The sequence below is a fragment of the Ischnura elegans genome, chromosome 7, assembly GCF_921293095.1.
Source record: "Ischnura elegans chromosome 7, ioIscEleg1.1, whole genome shotgun sequence".
Lineage (NCBI taxonomy): Eukaryota > Metazoa > Arthropoda > Insecta > Odonata > Coenagrionidae > Ischnura > Ischnura elegans.
The window spans coordinates 114,802,208-114,824,870 of NC_060252.1; the positions used below are offsets into that span (position 1 = coordinate 114,802,208).

The 22,663-nt window shown below is 39.4% G+C and overlaps 1 protein-coding gene across 1 annotated transcript in view; it reads right to left on the minus strand.

Moving 5' to 3' along the window:
- Window positions 1–22,663, minus strand: part of LOC124161983 (probable cytochrome P450 49a1) — a 59,298-nt gene that overhangs the window by 3,756 nt on the left and 32,879 nt on the right. The window contains exons 4-10 of the mRNA XM_046538275.1: window positions 18,504–18,620; window positions 16,572–16,648; window positions 15,798–15,999; window positions 13,537–13,705; window positions 7,724–7,893; window positions 6,605–6,683; window positions 3,861–4,112 (exon numbers count right to left, since the gene is read on the minus strand). Of these exons, the coding sequence (XP_046394231.1) occupies window positions 3,861–4,112; window positions 6,605–6,683; window positions 7,724–7,893; window positions 13,537–13,705; window positions 15,798–15,999; window positions 16,572–16,648; window positions 18,504–18,620 (1,066 nt within the window). The remainder of the gene's footprint in view (window positions 1–3,860; window positions 4,113–6,604; window positions 6,684–7,723; window positions 7,894–13,536; window positions 13,706–15,797; window positions 16,000–16,571; window positions 16,649–18,503; window positions 18,621–22,663) is intronic.

Sequence of the window (22,663 nt, forward strand, 5' to 3'; positions counted from 1 at the left end):
TTTGAAGAAATGTTAAGGTTTCTGCATCTGGCAGATAATTATTATAATGGGAAGAATGATGGCAAGGATAGGCTATATAAAGTTCAACCTTAGTTTGAGGTTTTGAACTAGACTTTCAAAATTTTAAGCGCTGGAGAATACTGTTTGGTGGATGAAACAATCAGCCTCTACTATGGTAGATATGGCTGCAAGCAATGTATTAGAGGGAAACGAGTAAGATTATGGTTAAAATTACGGTGTATTTTCGAATCGAGTCAACCTTTATCATGCTGTAGCCAACCTTCAGAGAACAGATCTTGGTCAAGGAGATGTACTTTTAGGACTAGTGGATGAGTGAAAATTACCACCAGGTACAAACATATTTTCTGACAACTTATTCATATCAGAATTGATTACTATTAGCATACATAAAAAAATGAAAACTCCTGTTTGTTATTCTGTTTCCGAAATGCCAGTGGCGATCGCGGACTACAATTCTCACATGGGTGGAGTGGACATGTGTGATCAATTCCTGGCAAATTACCGGACAACAATCAGGAATAAAAATGGTGGTTCAAATATTTCAGATGAGACTTGAATGCATCAGCTGTACAGGGATGGTTACGGTATAAAAAAAACTCGGATACAGTATCACACTGCTGTAAAATTTCAAAATGCAAATGTAAATTGTTCTCGTTATAATACTATAATAATACTTAAAATTAGATTATTTGATGTATAATAATTCAAATTCAAGTATTAAAAACTACTGATGAAGGCATGGGTAATGAATTATAAAGCAAAAACGTGCATACACCCATTTAAATGATAATGTGCATTTTTGACCCCTTAAGTGCCCAGATGTATCTTAAGATACGTGTAGGATTAAGTACTATGCAAGTGTTAGAGATTTTTTAAAATATTTTTTCCCGCATCAGGTATGATGCCTAATCATAATTTAAGCAAAAAAAGTAAAATTTTTAGAAAAAAATCTTCTGGGCATTAATGGGTTAAGAATGATTCAAAAATTTACAAAATGAAATTATAATTCCAACGGATTCGAACCCTCCCGGAATTTCCCCGCAACAATCGCGCACGGAATAAACATATTCAACAACGGAGCCTTGATTGCGTCTTCGCAAGACAGAAACGGTCGATCTAAATATGAATTTAATAAAGAGAGGAAAAACTTCGCCATGGGGCCCGAAATAAAACGCACTGCGACAGACCAGCCTTAGCGTGAACGTGACTTTCCTTCGTCAGTGCATTCCATCCGCTAGGGCTTTTGACCCGATAGGTTGACTCCCATTTTGCTGGCCCGGTAGCGACCGCGTCCAATCTTGTCGGCGACGTCAGGGCAAATGATGCGGCTAGAAGTGAATACCCATCCTCTTAATTTTTCACGGACCATCACTTAGGTGGGACTCGAAGGCGTCTACATGTTATTGAAAGTGATGGTACAACCATAGAATAGAAATCTTTTCTATTCTGTGGTACAACTAAGAAAGCAGGGGGAGAAAGTTTTTTATCGCATCTTTGGTTCCCTGAGTGCATTGGTTCCCTCTGTGCGTAGTTGCGTATGTTGTTGGTTTAGTATTTAACTGGATTCGTTTGCTGTGCTGTAAGTGCTTACCTTCGAATCTGTTATTGATACTGTCTAAGTATATGATTTGCGGTAAAGCTGCGGGTGATGGGAAGTTGTGGAAGTAGAAAAGTGTAATTACATGCCGGCAAAGGAGAGTTTACGAATGGGTCATTCCGCATACATTCATCACACGACTTATACCGATTTTCTTTCGAATTGGAATTTCACCGCGTGTGGCCCTCTTAATCAAGGAAAAAATATCACGTTACAGAGTTTTGGAAATTTTAGCCTGCCCGGGATTCGCAAAAGGGTATTTCTTAGAAAATGAATCCATTCGACGATTCAATAGTTCTAATGAAGATACTGTCACTTTATAGAAGTAACATTCCACATGTCGATTAAACATTAACTTCTATCCAATACTACGATGAGGAATTTGGGAATAAAACTTTGGAAAATTATATCATACTAGCTGCTAATCCGATAAAAATCTTCACTAGACCTTTCGCTTAAGGTTCGTTGAGAGGATATTGTTAATGGTGTGGATGAAACATTGGTGATGTCGATAGTTTATAGGTTAAGATGTGCAGGGGCGCAGCTAGGAATTAAGGCTGGGGGGGTTTAAGTGTAACTAAAACCGGGGTGTGTGGGGGTATTGTATACCTACCAGGATAAGCGGTAGGTGCGAGATTAATAAATTGTGGAATTTTAAGATAAATGGTTCAAAATGGTGTGTTTTACGGCTTTATGAGGGATATTTTTATTTATCCTTACACTTTTCTGTTAGTAATGTCAATCCAATTAAGTAAAATGGATGAAACTTTAAAACATTTCTGAGCTCTGGGGGGGGGGGGGGGTTTATCCCCCAAAACCCCCCTTCGCTGCGCCACTGAAGCTGTGGGTTATAATATGTATAACGGTCTGGAGCAGTTATCATATCAACAGTGTTGTCTAATAAGCCTAGGGTATGTATTTCTCATGGAGAAACCGCGAGAGAGAAAATTGTAACTGTTTCAATACTGTTTCTGTGTAAATGTTTTTGCTATATTATAAAATCCATGAGTGGTCATAAAATTATATTTTTGGAGTAGTAAGCTAAATATATCTAGGTTATAAAATAAAATTTTGAGTCAATGCTGAGACGGAGCTTTTGAGACAAGTAAATTATAAATTTTTTAAACATTTACGTATAACATTAAAAACAAAGGACATTTTATGAATTGGGACGCATTCCCTGTCGTATCCAAAGTCTCATGCCTGATTTTAAATAAGTCGTAAATCTTGGCTATATGACGATTCGGTGGTGGAATAGAAGGAAAAAACTTTGCGAAAAAAAATTTACTCGCGAAACGATCTCTATGAGTATTAAGTTTTATGTGGATATGGATCCATGCAGTCGTTTTCATCATCATCATATGAGACCCTAAGGGATTAACGCTTGTTGAATTGAAATGGAATGAGCCACTTCTTTCGCAAATACTTGAGGTCCAATCTTGTCCGCTCACACACTCATTGGTGTATCAAACTGAAGTTTGCTTTGGATTAGTGAGCTCACCCCACACTAAACGACACATTCCAGAACTTTACTTAATTTATCTATTAATATCTTACTCTATCTAGTAATTAAGTCCCCGCTATACCTCTACAGTTCATTATTCAGACTCAATTTGAGTTTATAGAGCTCGTATTTACGAAAATAACTTCAAATTGACTGACTTGAGCTATGGTAAATGCCATAAAGTGCAGTAGTAATTTTTGCAATATAATACAATTACCTAAATTGTTGTCCCTCATGGTCTCCTGATCATCTTAAGTTAGCATTATTGGTGCACAATATCACCCGTGGAATTAATTTTTATGAGATATATTTAATTATAAAAACGCAAGACGATGGAGGCGCACATCTTGGAATTTGGTACTCAAATTGAGTTGAGACTCAGCTAATAAAGAGTGGAGTAGAGCGTGCACAAGATCGAGGAATCGAGTGATCGCTTCGTAAATACCGTCGTAGCAACCGCGTCGACTTTGAGTCTGGGTGCAAGACTTGAGGAACGCCCTGGAAAGCGGGCATTAGACTCAAACGTTTCAACTGTCTCATTGGTTCAGGGTAGGGCGATTCTTGCCCTACCCCCCTGGAAATAGTGAGATTTATTTCGTTCTAAGGCTCACCCTGGATTTTAAATCGGTAACCCTCGATCATCAGCCAAGCACAATAGTTTTTCCCCTCTGTGGCAGTATTTTGCGAGTCAACAACCCCTCCTGGGGTTATTTCCTGCATTACATCCTCGAGACATACCTTGGCCAGCAGTATTTCCATCTCCATCTCCGCGAATCTCTTGCCCACGCAGCTTCGAGGTCCGAATCCAAAGGGTAGGAATGCGAACGGGTGGTGCTTGCCGTGGCTGACAGCGTCGAAGTCTTCAGTGCTGCCCACGCGCTCCGCCCCGTCCGGCCTCGCCTTCAGCCACCGCTCCGGAAGGAACCGCTTCGCTTGCGGGTAGATGCCGTCGCTGAACCTATACATTGTGTTGGGCATGACCACAGACACCTATAGGGAAGGAAAATGGGAAGAAACCTCTAACCGTTGCACAGGAGTCGCCAATCGTAGAGAGCCGGACCAAGTTGTTATTATTTTAGGCATATGAATAAAATATTAGTGAGTTTTTCTTTTTATGTACACACGTCTATGTTTTAGTGATAGTGACTTGAACCATTTACATTATGTGCTTTCTGCGCAAACATACAGATAAATTCAGAGGTGAGGAAAGAAAGGGAACATGTAATGGAAAAAGGACGAGGACAACCGTGCTGTGGTAGGTGGAAAAAGGAAGAAATTGGATGGTGAAAACGCGGCCTGACTGGGACTCAAACCCAGAACCTTTACCATTATTTCGGCGGTGGTATATGCACAGAAAAATCCCTTTGCTTTGGCCTACAAGAGTAACCAATAGAGGCACTGGGGCAGCTCACCAATCACCAACAGAAGAAATGGACAAGGGCACAAGGATGAAAGGAAAGATACACACTCACACGATAGCAGGAAAGAGACAGGAACATACGTTTCGGGGCACGCTGAGCCCAAGTGAAATAAGCCAATATGGCCGATGCACTACTTCATTCATTCACACGACGCCTCATGCGCAAACATACAAATAAATTCAGAGGTAAGGAAAGACAGGGATAGGAACATACAATTTTAATTATATATTATGCAAGAGTGTTGAAGGATACAAGAAGTATAATGCATATTTTGGAGCCAACAAGGTACTTTTAGTATATTACCAATTAGTGTGAAAGATTTAAAAAATATCGTGCGATATTGCATAATTGAGGCAATAATTTGCGTGTTGCGATGAATTTAATTAATTAGCGATAAAATAATTTTTGATTTAAAGAATTTAATTAAATATTTCCCTCGAATTTTGAGGCAAAACTTGGAATTTAAATAAACTATTCGCTAAATATTTAATTTGTAAATGTATGCTGTGGGAAATTCATTGAGATGTTTGCTGCATAAATTTTAATATTGATATTTGCATTAAATAGAAGGGCTGCGTGTGATTAGGAGATCTATATTCCTGTTTTTTTATTTCTTATTTCGCCTGCCTTTGAGGTGATTCGAAGAAGTCATGTAGTAGAATATAAAGCTCCTACGTATCACTCGGGATATTGAAATTATATTGATAACCATATTGAAATCTGCCTACTTTTTGGGGTGCTAACTCTGTCAGTACCAACTGAGTTTACTCCGAGGTAACTGCAGACTGCTCATCAATTCATCGAAGCATATCGGGCCATTTCCATTACGTCAGAAAGCGAAGGACCACCACTTGATCATTCTCAACGACACCTTTAGCTTTCACGAAAAGTACTCGAGTACACAGTAATTTTGACTATTGTTTCCTTCTCATTTACCTCAATCATCTCTCACAGCTCCCTCTTAAGTTGAAGTTATAATGATCTGTCTGTGATGTCTTCTCGGGATTTACACCGGTTTAATACGCTGCATATCACAAACGTTTCCATGGACGTCTTGTCCACATCATCAGTAGACTGTACCTGACCAAAAGTAGTAGACTGAACAAAAGGCATTGAGAAAAATTTATAAACAATTAGAACAATCAGATCACTCCTGATCGGCTGGAAAGATCTTAATGATTCGGATAAAAAGGATGAGCTCTATAATTATTTGTTTCCATTATACTGGGATTCCACATATTGTTATGTTTATAACCTGTGTCTGGATAAAGAGTACTTTTATTAATCTTGATGCCTCCCTAGAAAGCCTGTCCCAGAAGTTGTCAGGATGGCAGTTTAATTTGCTGCCATCTCATTTTGCCTTTTGATGCTATGTTCTGCCGTAACAGATTTATTGGCCTGTCCATGTCTAAAATACCCCCGATCCTCCAGATGTCCATCGTTCTACAAGTCTCCCCGACGTAGCTTTGGCCATTTGGCCGTTAGAGGAAATCTGTTAGATGCCAAGGCTCATTAGTCCCTTTACCTCCACTACTCCCTCTCTCAGTGTACTACTTGGCTCATGTATCTTATCTACCTTGTGTCTCTTGAGGATATATACATCTTGGTAGATACTGTTTACATTTATTGAAGAACGACCTTGGCTACAGGGTTAGAATTTCCATTTTCTTCCGACAGACTTGCGTTGAATGCTCTTCTCTTGACCAAAATGATATATTGGCTGTATTCGTTTTCCGGAACGTTTTCTTCAAATAAAACTGGTGGCCATTCCGAGGTGATGTCACCAGGAAAGAATTAATTCATGCAGTAATCTTTCTCTTTTCAGTTTCAATGATGGTTGTGGCATTTTCACTATTCGGTGGATGAAGAAATTCACCGTGTAGACTTCTAATGTTCTTTTTCGTAATGGAAAAAACGCAAACGAATTGATCCCATTAGTTTTCTGAACGTTTGCACTCTAAACGAGAATATGCGGTGAATGTATTCGTGAAAGTATTCCATGACATATGGATGCAAAATCCTAGAACATTGATCGCGTTTGCAGGCTAGTTGATGACTCACCCCCACTGGTATTCTGTAGTTGGAAATCACTACTTCCTTGACGGTGTTTCTCGAGTTCGCCGAGACGATGGGCATCACCCTGCAACACAAAGACAACACGTGTCAGTCAATTCATGTCTTCCTACACCCAGTCTGCGATTATTTGCGATCACAGAATTCCACTTAATCCTACTTTATGACCAGTTGAATCCTCTCAATTTTCTTATAGATGAGTCGTTTTACTCAAATCCGACCACAAAATAGGCAGTATTGAACATTGAGGTTACTGATTTCGAAAAAATTGGGTTATTCATCTTATTTTTATTAGAAAAATATCCTTGAGACTTTTTGAAATTCATACAATGGTTTACAAGGTAATTCAATGATGTAAAACTAAAATTTTCACGAGCGTCTTCACATTAGACGTTTAATCTCCAGAAGTAATGAAGATGTACAATCATAAAATGGCTCCTTCCAGAGGTTTTGAATGGATAAAGATTATAAGTGGATTGATTTACGAAACTTGATCTAATAAAGTTAATCAAAAGTTCAAATTTTTTAATCAAGTTTTCATGAAGTAGCTTCCTTTTAGATTTTTCTCATTTTTTTTAAATTCTGCAGATAAAAACCTCCTATAGAAGTAGGAGAAGTTAGCCAGAGATAATATATCATTCGAAAAAGAAAAACTTTTATTGAGTGAAGGCGTGAGGCTCTTTGCATTCGACGCATTACCTCCAATGGAAAGGAAGACAAAAATACATGTAATGGCTTATTTATATGGCCTTGCACTGATAATAATAAATTCAACGTGTAATTTTACAATTTGTATCCTTAAAAACTCCATACATTTTGTTATATTTTGGTTCAGTATATCCTATTTCGACTAATTTTGGATTTTTCTTGGTGTGAAATGAAATCTTTTTAGGAGGGGGGGCATCTGAAGCCCCCTCCTTCGCCACGTGTCTGCCTCAATAGCAGTCGATTCCTATAAAATCCATCCATCTTCGTGGATTGAAACATATTTGGCTGCTTTTAGCATTATTTTGTAATGATCCTCTCTGAGGTTATGCTCAAAAATAGGTACTAATAAATCATTCTATAGTAAGTTTTTGCCGCTGTGTCCAAATGAAAGCGTATTACCTCATGGATTCCTTGATGACAGCCTTCAGATATCTCATCTCTTCGAGCCTCTCATCGTTGAAGGGAGTGTCCTTCTTCGGAAGGACTCGCTTCAGCTCTTGAAACAGAATTTCTTGTTTCCCTTGATTCCTTGCCAGCGTAAACATTGTTATTGCCGTTGAATAGGAGGTCTGCAAAGTAAGTAATAACTGTCATCAGCAAAAAAGTGAAAAATGTCAGTTTGCAAATGTTACTTATGCAAAAAATGTAGCCATATAACCTATACAATCAGTAGCACAAATTGTAAGGAAGTATATACGCTCGTCCCGAGCAACGAAGGTGTTGCCATTTTAATTCAAATTCTAAGATTCGATCGACAAGATTTAAAAAAATTGTCTTTCCCCGCTGTAGTTTTGTTCAAGATCATTGAAAATTTTAGAAATTTTATGCAAGCCCTTGTGGCCATGCTGGTCTAAGGCCAAAATCTTACAATACATACATAGTAAGTCTGCACCAACTCAATTCATTGTCCTAAGCAAACTTGATAACCGGAGGGTACCCACGTGGTGACATCATTTGGTGCCAATTTACCTACTCATTAAACATTTCCTATTTTTAATAATTGTTTAGCGTCAGCTGTTCTCGTTGCCACACATGTATGTATTTACCGTGTGCACCGCTTTTTCTCGCCAATGATTTTCACTCTTCACTTTTTTCGATGTTTCCAGCAACTGCCGCTACACCAGTGGCACCATTGGTGACCCGCACTTGTCGTACCGATTATAATTTTCATACTCACCAACAGCAATGGTGTTAAGAGTTATGTGTGGGCCATGCGATAGGGCCCCTCGAGTTTACAATCGATTTAGCCGGTAAAATCGGGTGAAGCCGTAATAAACTCACGGCCGCACAGACATATAGCTGCATTCATCAGAATAGCTCAGCAGATAAACATAAGAAACATGTAAATTTTATGTATGAGGATATTAAACAAAGCCCAATATTTAAAACGCATTATTATTCTAAAAGTGACGTTGGCTTATAAAATAATATTTTACGAACAAATACGTTTGAATCGCATCCGCCAAGCTTATTTAGTGAGGCTGGTAGTGCTTCGTAATAAGCCTTCAGCTTTGCTTAGCGTACTTAGTCTAGTTTTGGTCATTGAGCTCGCCTAAAGGGGAAAAACGTGATGGTAATGCTATATGCATTCCTGGGGAAAATTAAGAATGCCTGGGGTACCCCAAGGTGGATTGGAATTCGATCTATCCACCGGGGGAAAGGTTGATTAGAATTATTACATTAAAGCCGTTGTGACATTCATAATAATGTAAATTTTGCTCCAACATAATTATTCAAATGAAACTTTACTCGTCATCAAAGACCTTATTGAGTTAATAGCATATATATGCTGTAATTAAAGTACTGCGCTACTGCCGCCACATAAGCCTAGACAAACCATTAGTTTAAAAAATCAGGCTTTGATTTGTTCACATTATGCGTATGATTATTCTGAATTTTTGGGCGTGGAAATGTCACCCATGTGAGCAAATGTTTTTCTTTGATGTATCACTCACTCAGTGGTTGGTTTGAGTAGGTTAGTGTCGTGCATTTATATATTTATATTTAGGGAGAGATGTATAAGGGGTGGAAGTTAGGATGAGACGTTCAACCCCGGAAAGCTATATGCTTGCAAATGCCAAATGCATGCCAATTCGAGGGTGTGGAGATTGAGGGCGGATTGGGCTAGTTTGAAGGAGATTTTTTGATTTGTTTAACCCATTAGTGCATAAAGTTATTTTTGTCAAACATTCATTAAGAAAGTTATTATCTGCCTAATAAGGTTCATTTTCACTTATTTTTGCAATTTTTAAATTCTTACAATAAATAGTTAAAATAATACAGCCTATCCGTCCGATATGCTGGACGGTCAGTTTTCAGTGTTGATTACAGATTCAAAATAGTACAGAAAAACTTGATAATTTAGAAAATAAAAAGATCAAACTTTTGACGAAAAATGTGATGAAAATTATTAACATATTGAGCAAAATACTACAGTAAAAGATAATTTACTTGTCTCACATAAATACTTCTCAAGTCGATACATTCAATGAATCAACTAAAATATTAGCTGGGCGGTGAAGGCAGACATCCATTTGAACTTAATACAGTATTAAAATGTAGCGCAAGTCAACTGGAGCCCATAAAAAAATAAAATACACACGTTCGATATATGGTACGCTATGCACTAATGGGTTAATCCGAAGTATAGTGTGCTGAATTGGAAGGGATGTGGGAAAAGGTAAATGAAATGAATTCTTATATGCTTTCCGGGGTTGAACGTCTCATCCTAACCCCTTCCCTTCATACACCTCTCCCCCCTTTTCCCTTGTCCAACACACTCCTATTCTCTCCATTCTGACTCAGGCTGATGAAGAAGTCGCCACTTCGAAAGATCCCAGTTTTATTTTCCGTGTGAGTGTTTCTTTATGTGTTTCTATGTTTAGTGATATTGACTTGAACCATTTATATTACGTGCATCTCATTTTTCCAAAACATTGTTTATACATATGAATGCAATGCTTGGAATTGTTCGATCCCCACTTGATTGGTGCTGCTCTCTTGAATAAGATTATTCCACGCTTTCCTGAATTTTTTCATGTGGAATGAATGCATTTTTCAAATTTCGAGTGAATAGGGAAGTACACTAGTGTTTCAAATGCACCAAACACATTTTTAAAATTAGTGTTCAGAATAACATAATGTCGTAAAATCACAGTTTAAATCCTAATAGTGAATACTTGATTCGAGATGACCGTCCGAAATATGGAAAAATTCAAAGGCCGCTAAAACGGGTGTCCATGTTGAATATTGGCCGTGACGTCACAAGGTAGTAGCAGAAGGCAGCTTCTACGCCGTTTAGTTCTACCACTATTATTGCATAGAAATATTACAGAATTTGAGGGTATCCGTTTTTTGCAGTCATAAAATATCTTCAGAATATATATGTTGCTGCTTCTCTTTTGAGTAAATGACTTCATCATTGCGTAATATATTAATATTCATTTACGTGTCAACTTCAAGTTTGGAAAGAGTAGTACGAATGGCACATTGAATCTTTAATAAGTAGATAATGGTATTTATTTTTCGCTGGGTATATTTTGGGACAATGCCGTTTATCATGCCAAAACTTTTTTTGTAAGAACCGAGTCAAACTAATAAACCTATTTAAGACGTTTGCTGCAAGACTTATTCGTTGCGTATGTATTCACGCCGGCCGGAACGTTCGCCCTTCACAACTAGAATCATGGGATGTTAGCCTTATTTCCGTGCTGGCTGGTTGTTGCAATGGTTCGTTGTCCAGGATGGGTTCAAGAAAGATAATCTTGGTTGGGAGAAGGAAAATTCCAACGATATGTAAATGGTATACCAAACTTTGATGTATTTATGGTCACTGAATTTTTGAAAAAGGAGGACAGGTTCAACGCTCCATAGAAATGTGAGACGTTAAGGCTAACAAGGGGAGACCTCGTACCTTGCTCCATCTTTTTCAATTAGGACCTTAGTTAGGCTGCAATTAATTAATTTTCATGCGTTACTTTTCACAAGTCATATATATAAATTTAAAATATCCTCCGTTACCTAATGGTTCGGATGGGGTAGTGGTAGTGTGTACGATTTCTTACACTTAAGACCAGGGTTCAAGACGATGTCATGGCATTATTTTTTGTTGTCTTCATTGTGATCATACGGCGTCAAGTTTATCATTAATTATAATTGCAGCAATCATTGACATGAGACAATTTTTTTATCATCATAATGGCGTTTAGGTATTTTAGCAGTGTCATTACAAACGCAGAGCTACGATGACTACAAGGGTTGGTGTGCGCTGAAATGTTACTTTTTTCTTTGCTTATACTTACCAACTTCCACATTAAAAATGAAAACCACTCTTGCAAGAGCACATACCATTAAAGGCTCGCGGCAAGCAACAATATGCGTATGGACATAATTAATAAGAACACAAAGCGAATATAAAATGCCATATATCTCGAACACTTGTAATTCACATTACTCCAAAGGGAGTTTACTTACTCAGTACCTACCAGTTTACCTCAGTAGCAGTGCTAAAAGAACCATTCCGAAATATAATTTCAATTAACAAATAGAATGAAATAAAAGTTGATAACCCTGGACCGGGCGCGCTGGCGTATAAAATACGTCAATCTTTGAAAACCAAGGATTTCAACATTGTACGTACATTCTGGGCTAGAATGGTCTCGTGTATTCCTACAATGTACTTTGACTGCCTATGTTGCGAGTTTTCAAAGTTCGAAGTATTGTAGCTAATTTTTTAGATCAGCAAGATGAACCCGTCATCAGTGGAGTACAAATTACGCCGCGCGACCTGCTGTGTACCTTAATGTCTGTTTCACCTATAAATGTACTAATTTCAGCAAATAAAGATTAACTTTAACAAAAATCGTTTGTTATCATATATGCACATATCATGGGCAAAGTACGCATTTTGCCCGGTCGTGTAAAATTACAGTCGCGCCATAATTCTTTAACTAAACTACTTTCAGTTTATAAATTACGTAGGTCTACGCGGAAGATGCTATATTTTGACTTAACACACTTTCTGATGTGACTGAGGTACCTACTAAGTAAATTATTATAATATAAATATCAATTTGATCTTACAATACCTTCAAATGAACTTATAAACAGAATATCATCGATAGGTAAGAGTCAGGAGCAGCCTTTAACCATTTATTCCGTATAGCTTGTGCTTAAGGCACGGGAATGAATATCTTCTCCAGGCTTTTGTTTCGACGTCGAGATGAAATTTGGAACAAAAAATCATTTATAATTCTATTTTGAATTCATGTTTTCGGTACTAGACGACATTTTTAGGAAGCAAACTCCACCGATTCCCGGAAACTCTCGCCGCGCCAAAAAAGGGACGGAATACAGCGATACTCCACTGGTGACTACTGCCTTGTGACGTCACATCTCAATCAAGATGGATGCACTGTGTTTCAGCGCAACATGAAATTTTCCGACTTTCAAAACGTTTTAAAGTGCATACCCCAGATGCAGGAAATAAAAGTGACTATACTATTGTTTCTTTTTTAGGCTAAACTTTCAAATTCAGCAATTAAAAAAATTAGTGCACTTCCCTATTTCAAAGGTTTCCATCACTAATTTCGCCGTTCATTTTCCATTGATCTTTCACGTTAAAAGACTTCCCATCATGTAGTGAATATTTTTCTAGAACACGTTCGCACATCACGCGTCCACCAAGTGAATATAGACCACACAGAGCAATTACACGAATTACCACAACTCGATAATTGATGTTTTACGCGAAAATGGGTGTAAAAATGCGCCTTTTAAACCCTCTCCAGTGGAATTATAATGCGCATAAATTACGTGAACGTCTAAAAATAGCCCCTATACGAGATACGCCACAAATCACAGCGATATGCCAAGATTCGGGGGTAAAAAAAATCCATATTGATATATATGTAGTGATATTGACTTGAACCATATACTATATTACGTGCATCTCATTTTCTAGAACATTGTACATACATATGAATGGGATGCTTGGAATTGTTCGATCCCCACTTGGTTGGTTCTGCTCTCAGCTCAAAGGAATGTAGTTCTGTTTGCTGCGCCTTTGAAGGGAGGCTGGAATACTTGTGAGCCATACTTGCAATTAATACACAGCCCTCACATGAGGAGGGAAAAGGCCATTCGATAGTTTATGCGGGTCAGTTCAGACCGAGGCAGTCAACGCCACCGGGATGTGAAGCGAGGCATCTCACCGTATCAATACCGGCGAACATCATGTCCTGCGCCATGATGCTGGCCGTCTTGACGTCAGTCCTGGCCAACAGCCTCTCCAACACGCTCGGCTCCCAATCTCCGTCCGGGGTCTCCCTCCTTCGCGCCTCGTAGCGGTCAATGGCAGCCTGCACGTACTTCACAGTCACTCTGGCCTCGGATGGGAAAAGGGAAAATGTTGAGCGAAGAACCAAGAGCAAAATTTTCCATTCCTTATCACTTGATGAATACTCTTACGGGAGGGCAGAGACTGATCATTAACAACGGCATGAAAAAAGGCTTTCAGCCCTGTCATTGTCAGTGGGAAACATGTGGACACATAGTAGGGTCTCAAATGTGATACAATATAATGGCATAGCATCGCCCTCCGGGTCCAAAGTTATTTTTTATTTTTCATTCAATTGGAAAAGGAATTAGGTGCATGTAAAGAATTATTTTAAGCACTAAAAAGCACAGGCACTATCGGTTATCTTTTACCTTTTCGTTTCACTTCAAACAGCATTGAAATTTATGGGAGGAAATGTGCTAATTCAATGCGTTCAAATGACCAACTATCCTGAATTATTCTGGCGCCGCAAGACAACGAACGCTTCTCGTTACGGTTGTTCCAGAAATATACCTGTGCATATCCTCTGATTTTCCCGCAACTTTGCCCCTTTTTGAGAGCAAGTTCATTTTGGAAGGGCCTAGCCAATTATCATCAATCACGCCAGTTTCCTAAACATCTGTTTCCTAATAAAGCAACGTGGGGGCCAATGTGTTTTAATGTTGGGTGTGTGATCATTCATGTACCATTGTCTGCAAGTGGCAGGCAGGATAAAAAAAACATGGTGTTAGCATGACAAAGCAAGAGAGGCACCACTGAGGCTCAAGGCACCTGGCGAAAGCAGAAATTTTATCTATCAATAATCTCATTCAATACTTAAATTTTAACTAATATGGGTACCTTTCTAACTGTAATTTTGGATATTTTTAAGCTATTCAAAAATATTGTTTGGGTCGAATCAAATCATGTGTCAACTGCGCAGGCGCAATGAAGCTGTCCCGGTGAATCCTAACCAGCCAGTTGACTCCCAGCTAGCTCAGATTTTGCCTTATCCCTTAATACGAGGATATTATACTCGTACATATATACCGTGACGAAACCTATCTGGACGCAGAGATAAAGTATGAGCAATCCACGCCGTATTTGGGGATAAAATGGAGATGAATATCCGCATTTTTTGAGATATGCCTATCCTTACGCCGTAGGTGTTATTACAAGAGGGCAAGGTTGTGACGGTCTCCATTGCATGCTTTCTACATCTCCTTGGTGGAAAATAGGTAATCGGGCGACTGGAATGTTTCCGGAAGATAAAGTAAGACTATCGTTTTACAATATGACAACAGTTGTCAATTTTTAATTTAATTCAAGGCCAACATTTATTGTCAAGGACCAAAGCGGTGTATATAAATTGTATTGCAATATGCCTGATTGTAATTCTCTGTATATTGGTCAGACTGGACGTGCCATAAAAACTAGGGCAAATGAACACATTGGGTTGGGTAAGAGGCGATTAAACCTCTAATTTTGCTAAACATTTGTTAGTCCGCAACCATAGCAGTGATTTCAATGTCAAGGTTCTCCACAATCTTTGTAAAGGAAAAATGTTTGACTTTCTTGAACATTTAGAAATTTTAAGAGCATGTCGCAATAAAAAGGTACGTGTAGTAAACAACCCCTCCCACTCCTCTCCTTTATTATCAGTTCTCCTGGACTCAGCAAGTAGGTAAACCCACTGACCTTGAGGAATTCATTTCCTCGTTAGCTCTTCCCCCTCTCACCATCACTACCTCCTCCCTCCCTGGTATAATTTAATTTAACTTGCACTTTGGGTATAATTACCTTTGAAAATGACATGGTGTAATGTTAAAACCTGGGTCGGTTAAGTAAACTTCTGTGGAACGTACCACAGTGTATCTTTTATAATGTTTCCTGTCACCAAATTCCACCAAGTATCGCCGTCCAGCCTTAAGTTAACCCACAATATCTGATATCTCCAAGGATAACTTCCAAACTGTGCTAGCTGGGAAGTTGATTTTATATTGTGCACCAGTGTTTGTGTTGTGGGGGTAGCATTGTGTTTATATGAACAGAAACTGTTTAGCCTTTGACCATTCTACCCATAAAACTGGCCAACTGTCTTGCATTGAGTGCTGACTAATTGGTAAATGGGTTGGCTACCGCTACATGAATACTCACTCCAAGAAAACTTCAAGAGAGTCAAAAAATTTTTTGGCTGCCGGTGTTTTGATGATCTTCCAGAAGGGAGGTCCGACCTCCATGTCGAACATTTTGTCCAAGGCAATGTTCACGGCATCTATGATTCGCTGCTGCTCCGACTCGGGTGCGAGATTGGGCGCCAGGCAACCCAGGCGGGCATCCAGGGCAACGAAGGCGATGGCTGAGATGGGAGAAAGAGGTCGAGGCATGCATCAAGAATGCTAATATTCACTCCCTATCTCATAAGTGTCCTATTGGCCAAGACACGCACACATGTATGATACACTGAAAAGTAGACATTATAAATGGGCCAATCATCCATTAATTGCATCCGCTTTGCTCAAAGCTCTTCTATCAATAAAATATCCTAAAATGAGAGCCATTAATTAGCTCTTAATACTGGCCCTGAAAATGATAAAGTAGTTTTTCTTTATGAAATATGCTCGAAAGATGCGGTCTGAGAATGGCTTACTTAGTAAACGATAACCAATTGACACCATGGCATTGGTGCTGGTATACTTTGTACATGATTGTGCATACTATCACAAAGCTCTAATAAAATACAATAATAGCTCTTATTAATATTATTGTTAAAATATATTGGGTAGATCTGCTCAAAGAGATTTGTAAATCACATGCTTCGTATTTGTGATGAAATTAGTCTCAAAATTCAGAATGAAATACCATTGTGCAGTAAATGGCCTTCAGAAATTGGTATATAGGTAGAGCGGGATATTTCCAGGTGTCACTTACATTCTAGGGCCCACTTATAGAGCTCGTTGTTGAAGTTGGCTGGGAGTTCCTCTTTCTCATCTCGTATGTTTCTCATTCTACAAAAAAGATAAAGAAAAGATATTTATTTGCTTCCTGAATGCAAAATGTCCTATCTTCTGTTAGGCTCACCGCTTACATTCATCAATATTTCTGTAAATGGTATCCATGATACGCATTTTTAGTATTCTTAACTACATAAGCAACAAACTTGCCTAATACAGCTTATATTAGCTCATTGTGAAGGTTTTCCAATTATCTATTGCATTTTCCAGAGTATCAAACTCGGTTTTGACCACCGAAAAATCCTTTTGATTCCAGGGTTTTTCAAATTTTTACACAGCCGCCAACCCTCCATATACAACAAATCCAAATATATACATATACTCAAACACTGATTTCTCTGCCACATCATAGAAGACCAATCGAGGAGCCCCACAGGCGGATCTCACACCCAATCGAAGATCGGGAATGAGGACTCACTCTATCCTGACGGCTGCAACAACGACAGTGAAGATGCACATGCGTGGTGCCCTCACCCTTAGAAAACCTTTTTTCTCCCCCTGCCACTCTCGATACCCTAAAAAAAACAGCCCTTTCAGCAATAGGACCTATTTAAAGAAGAACTTGGCTGCACTTGACTATATAGTTGTAACGACAAAACGCATTGGTCAAAAATAAATCCGAGGAAATATTGCAATGCCTTGCTAAACTTTAACCAACACATTTGGAGGCATTTTTAATAAACCTACAATGTAGCTACTATTCATGTTTTTTGTAGTTTCAATGTAAAATACCCAAAGTAAACGGAGCATGTTAATCTACTCTAAGTTATCCCCATAGTCATTGATATTGTCCGTTATTGATTGGGGCGAGAATTCTTGTGGACTACCCATGTTACCCATGGGCTCTGATTTGGGTGAAACGTTTCCACCTACAGCAATCCTTTCATCCCTGTTAAGTAAATCTAAGATACGTTCCCTGAATGTGGGCAAATCAAATCCCTTCATCTTGGCCAGTGGTGACCTGTTTCCTCACTTATCCTGATCAAGCTAATGGTTCATGAAGTAAACTAGGCTCCCTCACTCACAGTAACATTTCTGGGGCATTAAATCTATGACATTCACTGAAAGAATTATGTATGTCTATCATGCATGAAGACACGGCAAATTCAGTCTATTACAAAACCTTGCATTTTAAATATGAATAAAAATCAAATATCTTCATTTTGTTAGTGCAAAGGCATGAATGTTAACGTACGTGCAACTTTGAGGTGAGCCGACGGGAAACTGATATGGTGAGAACACCCTCTATAAAACAAAATTAAAACGGTTGTCCATCCATTGAAATCACCACTTTTGTTATAACAGTGTGGCACGTCAAACATACACGCAAAGCTAAGCACTAAAAACATTATGCATCTTTCTTGAGTGAGAGATCACAACTCATTCGACTCAAGTATCTCAGGCTGACAAAATAGAGAAAAATGAGCGATTTAATTCTAATTTATCCCAAAAAAACTTTGCTCGAAATGCAAAACTGCAGTAAAAATTAACAAAAAGTATAAAAAGAGCTAAACTGAATAATTGACTTTGAGAACAGTTTTGAAGTCAAAAGTTCCACTGTCACAATCAGTACGGAACGCAAAAATTACACATACCTCATTCAAGCACTCCAAACTCAAGAAAATATAATTTTTTGCTTCATTTAACGCTTTATTTCAACCTTCAAAGGCCTTGCAACTTCTGTTGAATTTAAAATGAATTGACTCTTTTCTAAGCTGCTGATTAAACGATCCATAAGTTAAAACTAATAAAAAGAACGTAATTTCCATAAATCATTTTCCGTGAATCATGCGATGGCAGGACTATGAGAGGACTTCAAAGAGGCAGTTTGAGGGGAAATAATACTTACATATCAACAAATTCCTGTGCAACGTCTGCAATTGGAGGGACGTACTTTCTGGAGATCCTTGGTTGCATCATTGGTTGGTTCACCTTGCTCCTAGATTCTCCCCACTGCTGGCCATTCCTATAGAACCAGTGAAAGAACCAACTATTATGCATCGCTTACAAGTGATTCAGTGTGAAGGTAGTTTTAAGCCTGGATATATGGTATTCCGATTTAAATCCAATATGATTTTAGTAACGATATTTAACACCTTTATCGATTAATGGTATAAAAATTGATCTTTGAGAAGCGGAAGGCCAGGAAATAATATCAAATAAGCACTACCCAGACGGCACAGGAAGTTTTCGTACCTAAATACGAGGGTGGACAATCAAGATTGTGCCATAATGGGCACTTTCTCAATCCCTCCGAGATCTTGATCCCTCTGAGACTTAACCCCTCTGAGACTTGACCCCTCTGAGACTCGACCCCTCTGAGACTTGACCCCTCTGAGACTTACCAGTCTCGCGAAGCTCCAGAGTACGTCGTGCCTGACTGATCCACGCGTGGCGCTGATCCTCGCGTCCTGTGAACTGCTCACAATTTATAGTGAATTCACCAACGGTGTCGGCCTCTTTACGGCATGTGTGAACTTCAATTACTTTCCGCCACCGTTTACCCAATTGTAAGGTGAATCGTCAGCGTGAAACCTGTTTCCCCTCCTCTGCCTACACCTCCCCTCTCACGCCTGCTTCGAGCGCGGCCGCGATCTTGTAAGCGGTCTGGCGCTCTCTCTCTGCTACTGACCTCAGACAAGGAAGGAACTCTCTTTCGTGCCCGGCTTCTTCCCAACGGCAAGAGTACATTATCCTCAGGCAATTTAGTATTTTATGTATTGTGCTCCTAAAGCTTACTTCGGTCATTAAATGTATTATTACTGTTGGAAATCAACCATATTGTTTGTTAATTTTTCACTCCTAACCACCTATATTCTCGTCAATTCATTCTCGCGACGTGTGTGCGTTGCAAAATGGTGCCGTGACCAGGATATTGGTCGAATTGACAGGTGGTTTAACTAATGGAGTGTCATTTCTTGTATTCTTTAAGTTGTCTGGGCACTGATTTCCACTATATTCTCTTAAATGGTTTACTTGTCTTTCACTGCACCTTGATCGAGGTATTTTCTGCTATTGATATCGTATGTATTACTGATTTGCTTAGTTTATTCACTGTGTTCTCTGGTGTGCATATTCTTAAGTCACTTGTTTTCGTATTTACTGTGTTTTCTAAGAGTGTCGTGACATCGACTCAGGCCTTGTGGTGTGACTTATTTAGGGTCTCTTGCTCTGATAATTATTTCCTCGCATCAGTGTTTGTGTGCTCTGTAGATTACTGCGTCTATGTCTCAAAATCCAGAAAACCCCTACGCGGTAGAGTATCTCACCACGTCGTCAGACCGGCGTGATCGTCTTAATGCTCGCCAAACTTCCTTGAATGCTGTAGAGTCAAACGTAGGCTCAGCTAACTCTCTCGAGCAACACGAATCCATAGTCAACATGGATAACGTGGACGGTCTGCGTGTAGTACGTCAATTGATTGACGAAATTCCTACTTCGTCAAGTTCGTCTTCTAGTGTATGGTTTAGTTTTATTTGTAAAACCTCAGAGTTGTTAGATTTGGCCCTGACCTCTCAAACTCACTTATTTACTCTTTTACTGTGTAAGCTGCCACCAAATTGTCGACCCTTCTGGCTGGGTGTTATTCGTAGGAATGCTTCCTGGGAGCAAACTATCTCCGAAATTTGGGACACTTTCGTCTCCAATCGCGAGCTTGACCGTTTGGTCTCTCAGAAGCTCAAAAGATTTCAATTTCCTAACGAAAACCCTCGTGATTTCTATTACTCTATCGTGTCTGCAAATAAGGCACTAGGTAAAAAGTTTACCGATCTCGAACTCGTGGAAGTCATTCTTGATGGTATCAATCCACTAACGCAGTCTGTTTTGCTCTTTTGTCAAAAGCCCACGAATTTGGTCGACTTGGAAAAAATGTTGATTCATGCCGCTAAAGCTCTTATGACACGAGCTGAGTACTCAAATTCTGTTTCCGAATCGCGCCCCACTGTTCAATTTCCTCGTTCTCCTCAATCCTCTACTCTTACATGCCATTACTGCCGAAAACGTGGTCACGTTGAGCGAGAATGTCGAAAGAAAATACGTGATTTGAACGCTCGAGACAGGCCGTCTCGGCCACAGCTGACTTTTGCTTGCGGTGACTCATTCCTCGGCCTTGCTCATATCCCAGTTCAAATTCAGGGCGTGCCTGGAGACGCGTTGCTTGACACAGGGTCTACTCTGTCCTTGCTTGATGAACGATTTTGGAACAATATTAATAAATGCAGACGAAGTCGAAGACAAGGCTGTTCAATTCCATTACATTCTATCGCCGGTGATAAAATTATACTTCGCACTCGAGTGACTTTACGTGTGAAAATTAAATCGTTGTCATGGCAACATCAGTTCTATGTGTGTTCTCTCCCGGTTCCGTGTCTTTTAGGACAGGATTTCATTAAGAAGGCGTCTATTTCTATTCACCCGAATGGCTTTTCTTTTGCGTCGTCTCCGGATCGCGTATTTCCATTTCGTGAAAAACTGATAGAAGACGATTTGGATTCCACTATTTCTGAAAACGACGGTAGTGAGCATGATTTCAATTCGACTTGTGTGGCAAAATCCATGACCGATGGCGAAAATAGTAATTTACGCCAAACTAATTCGCACTTGATCGCTTGTGACGCTCCCGCTTCGCCGTTTGAACTTGAAAAACAAATGAGCAGCGTATTATCTCGTTTCTCCGATGTAGTCCGACATTCTCATGGCGCGACTCACCTGTTACAGTATGAATTGGAGGTGACTGACAATCAGCCAATTCGCTCGTCCCCGTATTCTTTATCGCCACCGAAGTTACAAGCATTGAAAAGTCACTTGAAGAAACTTTTGGACGATAAAATTATCGAACCGTCTAATTCTCAATGGGCAAGCCCTGCGTTTCTAATTCCCAAAAAGGACGGATCTGATCGGTTGGTGGTCGATTATCGTAAGTTAAACAAGAAGGTAAAGGCGGATTGTTTCCCCACGCCCAATGTCGAAAATGCCTTCCAGTATTTGGGTAAGGCTAAATTCTTTTCTATTATCGATTTAAATTCTGCATTTCATCAAATTCCTCTCTCGTCAACGGCGAAGCAGTACACAGCTTTTATTACACCACTCGGTCTGTATCAATACACTAGGCTGCCATTCGGTCTAACGACTTCACCCCAAATTTTTTGTAGGTTGATGGATTTGGTATTGGGTGACCTTAAATATGCTTGTGTTTTTCCTTATATTGATGATCTGTGTATCTACTCGAGGGACTTTGAGCAACATCTGTTGGACGTGGAAGCAGTGCTATCCAAACTGAGGGTGGCAGGACTCACGGTACATCCTGACAAGTTAAAAATGGCCCAAACATCCATTGCATTCCTTGGCCACGGAATTTCTGAAGGGGCACTTATGGTTGACCCAGATCGCACTGCAGCAATCAGAGAGTTCCGCACTCCGAGATCGGTGAAGGAGGTGTCACGTTTTCTTGGTATGTCTTCTTTCTATTCTAAATTCATCGCTAACTTCGCCGAATTGTCATCACCGTTGACTCGCTTGAAACGGAAGGGTGCTGTTTTTCGTTGGGACGGTGAGCTGCAGGAAGCATTCCAAAAGTTAAAAGAGTGTTTAACTAATCCACCAGTACTATCTCTCCCTGACTTTGACAAAGAATTTCACTTGTATGCTGATGCCAGCCAAGTTGCCCTAGGGGCTGTGTTAAATCAATATTATGATGGTCATTTAAAGCCAGTTGCTTATGCTAGTAGGATGCTCAATGATCATGAAAAACGTTTGCCCTCTTATGAACTAGAATCTATGAGTTGTTGTTGGGCTGTTGAAAAATTCCGGTCATACGTGCAATTTAAACCTTTTCACTTGTATACTGATAATAATGCCTTGACTTGGCTATTCAAACATCCTAAGCAGCTAGGAAAGGTGGGGCATATGGTCTTAAAGTTATCTGCTTTTCGCTTTGTCATTCACCATGTAAAAGGCAAGCAAAATAGTGTTGCCGATTGCTTATCTCGCCCCAATGAGTCTGATACG